The sequence below is a fragment of the Rhamphochromis longiceps genome, linkage group LG6 (genome assembly GCF_057381845.1).
Source record: "Rhamphochromis longiceps isolate RC_006_pf linkage group LG6, R_longiceps_female_GT1.1, whole genome shotgun sequence".
NCBI classification, from domain to species: domain Eukaryota; kingdom Metazoa; phylum Chordata; class Actinopteri; order Cichliformes; family Cichlidae; genus Rhamphochromis; species Rhamphochromis longiceps.
The window spans coordinates 41,598,263-41,606,937 of NC_140562.1; the positions used below are offsets into that span (position 1 = coordinate 41,598,263).

General features: G+C 45.7%; 1 protein-coding gene across 1 annotated transcript; it reads left to right on the forward strand.

Moving 5' to 3' along the window:
* The first annotated feature begins 1,743 nt into the window (after nucleotides 1–1,743).
* Nucleotides 1,744–3,169, forward strand: LOC146668764 (uncharacterized). Its single transcript, XM_085408353.1, has 6 exons — nucleotides 1,744–1,822; nucleotides 2,306–2,422; nucleotides 2,584–2,646; nucleotides 2,730–2,792; nucleotides 2,883–2,963; nucleotides 3,066–3,169. Exons 1-6 carry the CDS (start codon nucleotides 1,744–1,746, stop codon nucleotides 3,167–3,169), a joined length of 507 nt encoding a protein of 168 aa, XP_085264479.1.
* The last annotated feature ends 5,506 nt before the right edge of the window (nucleotides 3,170–8,675 follow it).

The window sequence follows — 8,675 nt, forward strand, 5'->3', positions numbered from 1 at the left end:
CAGAGCGGATGTAATTTTACTTTCTTAAGCTGCACCGGCGTTTGTAATGGAAATAAAGAGTGACTTCCTGTAGAGATTTCAATAGTAATTTTATTTTCCTATAATACAGACGCTGTAAAAAACCTTTAAGATACACCATAGCTTGTGATGAAAAGAAGAACTTTCTATCCGCTTGTAACCTACAGGCTGCCTATGTGTAAAAAATGAATAAATACCGCTTAGTGAATACTACTTTTCCTTTTGAGAGTCCTTTTTACAAGAGACTGAAAAAACAAACCCGCGACAGGCGATCTTGTTTCACACACACACACACACACACCCACACCCACCCCCACCCCGCGGGCCAAGGAGGAGTTTTTTTCTTCAATACTTTAACAATAAGTTTTCTCAATAGATAGAAAATGATGACGCTGAGGAGTCAACATCCGATATTATCATTGCTTGTAACCCGGTTTCGTACATCTCCCCATAAAACTAGTCTTAGTGAGGAAAAAAGCTCATATTCAAATAAGTTTATTAAAGCACCCCCCTCTGTGGGAAAGAGTCAACCATGAGCCGAGTTTTGTCAACAGCAATTGTCCATTTGGTAAAACAAATATCCGTCTCAAAGTCGTATTTTACCGTTGCAGAAAACAGACGGCGTTCGCAAGAAGGCCCGCACACACACACACACACACACACTCACACTCACACACACACACACACACACACACACCGCGGGTAAAGGAGGAGTGAGACAGCAGATATCAGTTTTTTCTCAATGCTTATATCCTATAACACGCCCCCCAAAAAATATTATTATTATTATTATTATTAAAACATCTATATGAGGTAGGTTTTGCGCAACCTGCTCCTTGTCAGACCAAAGTAGAGAGTTTTTTCTTCAATACTTTAACAATAAGTTTTCTCAATAGATAGAAAATGTTGATCCGCTGAGGAGTCAACATCCGATATTATCATTGCTTGTAACCCGGTTTCTTACATCCCCCCATAAAACAAGTCTTAGCGGGGAAAAAAGCTCATATTCGAATAAGTTTATTAAAGCACCCCCCTCTGTGGGAAAGAGTCAACCATGAGCTGAGTTTTGTCAACAGCAATTGTCCATTTGGTAAAACAAATATCCGTCTCAAAGTCGTATTTTACCGTTGCAGAAAACAGACGGCGTTCACAAGAAGGCCCACACACACACACACACACACACACTCACACACACACTCACACACACACACACACCCCGCGGGGCAAGGAGGAGTTTTTTTCTTCATTACTTTTTACAATAAGTTTTCTCAATAGATAGAAAATGTTGATCCGCTGAGGAGTCAACATCCGATATTATCATTGCTTGTAACCCGGTTTCTTACATCTCCCCATAAAACTAGTCTTAGCGAGGAAAAAAGCTCATATTCGAATAAGTTTATTAAAGCACCCCCCTCTGTGGGAAAGAGTCAACCATGAGCCGAGTTTTGTCAACAGCAAGAACAAGGTCAGACAGCAATTGTCCATTTGGTAAAACAAATACCCGTCTCAAAGCCATATTTTACCGTTGCAGAATGTGGAAAAACAGACGGCGTTCGCAAGAAGGCAATCAAAAAAAAAACAACCCACTCTAACTATCGGTATTGTCAAGAGAAAGATGCGAAAAACAGATGCTTCGCTAGACTAGGATAAAATGAGAGAAGAAGCGGAAGGGGAGTCGCTATCTGTGACAGTTCTACCAATCGCGAGGAAGAATCCGTGAATATTATGTCAGCATTCCGTTCAAACAACGCCGCCGATCAGAGCGCCAGGGCCATCTCGCCAGAACTGTTCATACCTCACCCCGGTAAGTTTTTTTCTTTACGACTTTAAATTATATATCAACAGAGATGTCAATAATTTGATTACTTTCTTTTAGATTTCTACATCAATGATTTCACGCAAGTGGACTACGGTACGTTTAAATAAGTATATACCATTTTTTAAATAAGTTTAGATAGACTTGATTTAACCATGCTCTGATACTTACAGAAACAATCGATAATGCAGTGAGTAACAGCAGAAATCCGGCCGTTTTCCGCGGCGAATTAGAAGCCATATCCCCCGCAGAACCTCCGCTGCCGCCGCGTCGAAGAGAAGACGGCACTATTTTCGTCTCCGCATACCGGGAGAACCGCGGAGAAAAGTTTTAAAATCGAAGGTAAACAATATGATGCATTATCCGCCATTTTGTTGAATAACAGGATGTGACGGAGTAATCCGAGTGTGCTATACCGCCCCTCCCGACCCGGAGCAGATTTTTAAAAAGTTTAACTTTATTTCTCGACAGAGGTAACCGAGAATATACAGACCCCGCCGCAGCGAAAAGAAGAAGAAGAAGACGACGACGTTATTTTCGTCAACGCATACCGGGAGAACTGCAGGAAAATACCTTTTAAACCAAAAGGTAAACAATATGATGCAATATCCGTCATTTCGATAAATATCAGGATGTGGCGGAGTAATCCGAGTGTGCTATACCGCCCCTCCCGACTTGGAGTGGTATAAAGCGTGCTAGAAAGTTTTTTTTTATTAAATCTTTCTCTTTTTTGTTTTATTTCTCGGCAGCCGAGATTGCGGATATACCTATTCAAGCCCCCTCCGCTACAGACAATCGCGCGGAGGAGCGAGGTAAATAAAAAGTTTTTTCATTCTCGAAAAATAAAAAGGAGGAGGTTGTTTTCTTAAATCTCTTCTGTTTTATTTCTCGGCAGCCGAGATTGCGGATTTACCTAACCAATCCCCCGCCGCTACAGACAATAGGGCGGAGGAGCGAGGTAAATAAAAAGTTTTTTCATTCTCAAAAAAAATAGGAAGGAGGGAGATTGTTTTCTTAAATCTCTTCTGTTTTATTTCCCCCCCGACAGAGACCGATACAGAAAATCAGGCGGAAGAAAATCAGGCTGAGGAGGAACCGTCCAGATCGCCTCCTCTCAGGAGAGTGAGAGGTAATTGACGGGGGGATGAATCGATCCTATTAAACTTCTCTGCTCTATAAAAATAAAAAAATGTAAGGTTTAAAAATACATTCTGTCCGTCTTTTCTTACAGCTCGACGGATGCTTCATAAGAAGAGAATCCTTGAAAACCTCGCTTTCATGTACGCCATAACAGTTCGCACATATGCATCGATATACAGACACAAGGACCTGTAAAGTAAAAGCATGTAAAAGTCTGTGAATTAAGAAATAAAGAAAATCATGTCGGAAGAACACAGCATTCCTGAGGCTTTGTTGGAAGCCGTGGCAGAATTAAACAGAAACGATGAACATTTAGCCCCACCGTTAGAAAACAATATAGCCCCACCACCAAACGACCCACTACAACCTTTAGAAAACGCATTGCAGGTCCTCCTTCAAAACATTGAAAACGAACGGCTTGCCGGTCTACTGAACTTTGACCCTCTGCAGCCGATAGAAAATGCTCTTCAGTTCTACGACCGGCAGCAGGGGGAGGAGCAGGTGCAGCAGCAGGTGCAGGTGGAGCAGCATCATCATCAGCAGCCCAGGGAGGAGGAGGACCGGCCTGCGGAGCATCAACAAGGAGGAGGAGGAGGAGGATCTCGGGTACAGAACGATGCGGTGACTCGCCGCGAACATTTTAATAATTTCGAAATAAGGCGAGTATTTAACATTCCCTCTCCGGATGAAGCGAGCGACCTCGCTCAATTTTACCTCGACGTCAGGGATAATTTTGTAGATCTAGCGGATAGGGTCAGACCGGAAGTTAGTCGTAACGACCGGGTTCAACTGGAGATCATCAGCGAGCACGCGCGAAATCACTCTGTTTTTAACGTCGATGACGAAAGCGCTGAAAACATTGTACCGGTTTTTGAGGACCTGCTAGCCAGGCTGATACAATCAAACGGAGCGATCGTCGCAGGCTCTCCCCTAGAAATTGTTGTGCAAGTAATTAGAAATCCTAGAGGCGGTGGCAGTAATGACCCGCGTAAAAAAATTCACAAAATGTTAGATGATGAACTTCTAGTCAAAAAGCGTCGCTGTCTGTACGTGGTAAAAAACAAAAACGATAATCTGTGTTTTGCCATCAACCTGATTCACCTCACTCAACCTCATTTCACAGATAAACAGGCCCTGGAACGCGGCAGAGAGCTGCAGCGTTTAGCGGGGTTGAGCGATCGCACTCAGGTAACTCTCACCGACATAGGTAAATTCGAACAAATACTAAAACGTAAAATCGTCGTGTTTTACCGCCCGCCCGAGGACAGAACTCTTTCATTAATCGAAACAGACTACCCGAACACGCCTCACCCGCTGTACCTATTCTTATTCCACCATCACTATTACGGAATAAAAAATCTAAAAACATTTTTAGGAATTCAGTACATTTGCGACGAATGTCACCGCGGGTATTATAAAAGAGAAGAACACTTTTGTCAAAACCGCTGCAACCTCTGTTTTGACCCCGCATGCCCCTCTCACTTTCTGGACTCTGTAATCTGTACGGATTGTAACAGATCATGTCGCACACGCGCGTGTTATTTAAAGCACAAACAACCTAGAATTCACTCCGGTTCAGACCTCAGCGTTTGTCAACGATTGTATAAATGTCCGGACTGCAAGTTCCTCTCCCGTCGCGGAAAGCACAGGTGCACAGCCGCCAGATGTAAAATCTGTCGCGCGGAGCTTCCTCCCGACAACGATCAACACCTGTGTTACATCCAACCTTTGAAACATGAAAACTCTGATAACGCTTCCATAATCTTTTATGACTTTGAAACCTTCCCAGACAGGGAGGGGGCGCACGTCCCTTACCTAGTGTGCACAAAATCTCTAGAAGGAGAAGAGTGGCACGCTTACGGTGTAGACTGTGTTGAAAAGTTTCTCCAAAGATACAGAAGGAAAAGATATAGAGAGACCACGTTCGTTGCGCACAACGCGAAAGGGTTTGACAGCTATTTAATTCTAAGTCACCTGGTGGGGGGTGGGATGACGCCCTCTCTCATCATGCAAGGCAGTAAAATTATATGTTTCACAGAATCCGATTTCCTTCTCAAATTCATAGACTCGCTTTCTTTTCTCACCATGCGTCTCAGCGCTATGCCCAAAGCTTTAGGCTTCGAGGACAAATCCAAGGGATTTTTTTCCTCACAAATTCAGCTCGCGGGACCGATTAAAATACTCGGGTCCGTACCCTCCTCCTTCAGATTACGGGGTGGAGCGCATGTCACCCCCCGAAAGGGCAGAGTTTTTGCGTTGGCACTGCGAGGCCTCCCGGGGAGTGTTTAACTTTGAAAAAGAATCCCTGTATTACTGCCGAAACGACGTTAATATCCTGAGAGAGGCGTGCGTAAAGTTCAGAGACGGGTTTATAGGCGAAACTAAAGTAGACCCTTTCAGCTGCGTCACTATAGCTTCAGCCTGCATGAAAGTGTTTCTCACCAATTTCCTACCCGAAAACAGTCTGGCCATCCCCTCGCCCGACAACTATGGGCGCAGGTTCAAAGCCTATTCGCACGCGTCCATTCAGTGGCTGGAGTGGGTAGCTCACTCTCAGAAAATTCCCGTTCAACACGCTCTCACAACCGGCGGGGAGAAAAAAATAGGCCCGTACTTTGTCGACGGATACGCGCTGATTAACGGGGAAAAGTGGGTGTGGGAATTTCTGGGATGCTTTTATCACGGCTGTCCAAAATGCTACAGGCCTGAGGAAATCTGCCCTTTGACCCGCGCTCCTTACGGGGACCTGCACGCCTCTGCCGAGGCGAGGCTCCGGGAGCTGAGAAACGTTTACAGAGTCCGCACGGTCACTCTGTGGGAGCACGAATGGAACAAGATGAAAAAATCGAACGAGGAGGTTATAAATTTTATGCGGAGCTACGAAGTCCCGGAACCTCTGTCTCCTCGCTCGGGGCTTTACGGAGGCCGCACTTCGGCCTTGAGGCTGCGTTACAGCGCCTCGCCAGGAGAAAATGTGTATTACGTAGACGTCACATCCCTGTACCCTTACGTCAACGCCAAGCGCGCTTACCCTCTGCATCACCCCCAAATCATCAGAGAGAATTTTGCAGACCCTCGCAGTTATTTCGGGCTGATCAGAGCCACCGTTTACCCGCCGCGCGGGCTCTATTTCCCCGTTCTACCGTACAAAACCCCCGGAGGTAAATTAATATTCTCCCTCTGTCGCACCTGCGCCGAGACCAATCAACAAAGCGGTCCGTGCCTTCACGACGACGAGGCTAGAGCTCTCACCGGGGTCTGGGTCACCGTCGAGTTTAACAAAGCCTTAGAATTAGGTTACAGAGTGGCTAAAATCACAGAGGTCTGGCACTTTGATAGTAGCAGCAGCGATATTTTCGCCGGCTATATTAACACTTTTCTCAAAGGCAAACAGGAAGCCTCCGGTTATCCTCCGGAAGCTCGCGACGAGGATGAGAGGAACAAATACGTGGAAGAGTACCACAGGCATCAGGGCATACGTTTAGACCCGTCAAAAATAGAGGTGAATCAGGCCAAAAGACAAGTTTCGAAATTGTGTCTCAACAGTTTCTGGGGAAAGTTTGCTCAGAGAGCCAACATGACTCAGACCGCTCTGGTCAGAAAGCCGAGTCAGTTTTTTAACTACGTCTTTTCAGGACAGTACGTCTTTAAACACGTCTCTTTTTTAAAGACCAAAAAACAGGAAGTGGCTTTAATTCAGTGGAGCTATAACGAGCGGTGCGTGATACCTCCCGGCGCAACCAATAACGTTTTCATCGCCGCTTTCACCACAGCCTACGCCCGTCTAAAACTCTACGAGTATTTAGAAAAATTGCAGCGCAGCGTTCTGTACACCGACACCGACTCTCTGATCTACGTAGTGAAAGAGGGGGAGGAACCTTTAGAGCTGGGCAACTATCTAGGGGATCTCACGGACGAATTAGACGGGGACACCATCCAGGAATTTGTCTCCGCGGGTCCAAAGAGTTACGCCTACCGGACCAGAAACAAAAAGAAACTGGTGGTAAAAATGAAAGGAATAACGCAGACGAGAGAATGTTGCGAACGTGTCAATTTCGACAGTATGAGCGGGTTGGTGGAAAGTTACCTTTCTGGTATGAAAGAGGCGGAGCTCGGGACCCCTCAGAACGGTATTCAGAGGGATAAGAGAGGCTTTGTGCTCAAAAACAGAACATTTCAGAAAAAGTTTCGCGTGGTTTACGACAAGAGACGTCTCTTTCCAGACGGTACAACTCTGCCTTTCGGGTACTAGTGTTTTTGTTTTAGTTTTCTTCTAAAAAAAATGGAGGAAACTGATTTTGATCACAGACTGAAAGTACCTTTTTCCTGTCTAGTTGTGGGTCCTAGCGGGTGTGGGAAAACTCATTTTGTAAAGTGTGTTTTGGAAAACTGTGAACGCGTCATGGATACTGTACCCGCGAATATTGTGTGGATTTATACTTCTTTTCAACCCATGTACGAGGAGCTTTCAAAGACCAATAAAAACATTAAATTTGTCGAGGGGCTGCCTGATTCTTTTGAAGATTTCCGAGACGTTCTGGTGGTGCTGGATGACGTCATCTTTCAGGCCTCGGATCACCAGGAAGTGGTTAAAATTTTCACTCAATACCGCCACCATAAAAACGTCTCGGTCATGATGCTAACCCAGAACGTTTTCCATCAGGGTAAATACAGCCGCACCATCAGCTTAAACTCCAATTATATGGTGTTGTTTAAAAACCCCAGAGACAAGCTGCAGATTGAGATTTTGGCCCGTCAGATTTTCCCTTCGCAAAAAACATTTTTCTCAGACAGTTTCAAAGACGCCACCGAGGAGCCCCACGGGTATTTAATCCTCGATCTCACTCCCTCGTGCCCAGAACGCTACAGAGTGCGCGCCGGTCTGCTTCCGGGGCAGTACCCCGTCATTTACCTGCCTAAACCCAAGTAGTCATGTCTCAGCGTATAAAAAGAAACGCAGTCTTACTGCAAGCTCTGTACCACGCGTCGCCGCAGAAACGCAAAGACATTCTCGCTCACAGCTCCCCGGATTTCCTCCAGGCGCTGTGCGAGATAGCTTTAAATCTTTTAAGGGGAAACATACCTCTTTCCGCTCCTCAATACCAAAAACTGAAACGCCAGAAAAAGATCATCAGGCTGCTGGCCGACAAGAAAACGAGTTTAAACCGTAAGCGTCAAGTTTTAAAGAAACAAACGGGCGGGTTTCTTTTCCCTCTGTTGTCCGCAGCCGTACCCATTCTGGGGAACCTGCTGGGAGGAATATTTCAAAAACGCTGAGATGTTTAAAAAAATGATTCTCGTTCCCTCTCACGAGTTGAAAAAACTGACCCGACCCACCGAGCCTACCGTCAGAGAAACTGCCAAAGACGATTTGGACGAAAAGATGAAAGCCATACTGGAGGATCCGCGGATAAATTCGTACGAAAAAATCAAAAGATACGAGTCTCTGCTGCGGAGATATCTCACACTCTCTAAACAGGACCGGGACGAGGAGAGTAGGGTGACTTTCCACCTCCCGCCAGAGGAGGCGCAGCAGCAGGTGCAGCAGCAGGTGCATCAGCAGGTGCATCAGCAGGTGCAGCAACAAGTGCAGCGGCCCAGAGAGGAGGATGATGAAATGATGGAAGAAGTATTAAAATCCTTACCCCCTCGAGATCGCAAAAACGCCCGCTACATTATGCAGAAATTAGCTGAGGGTGGA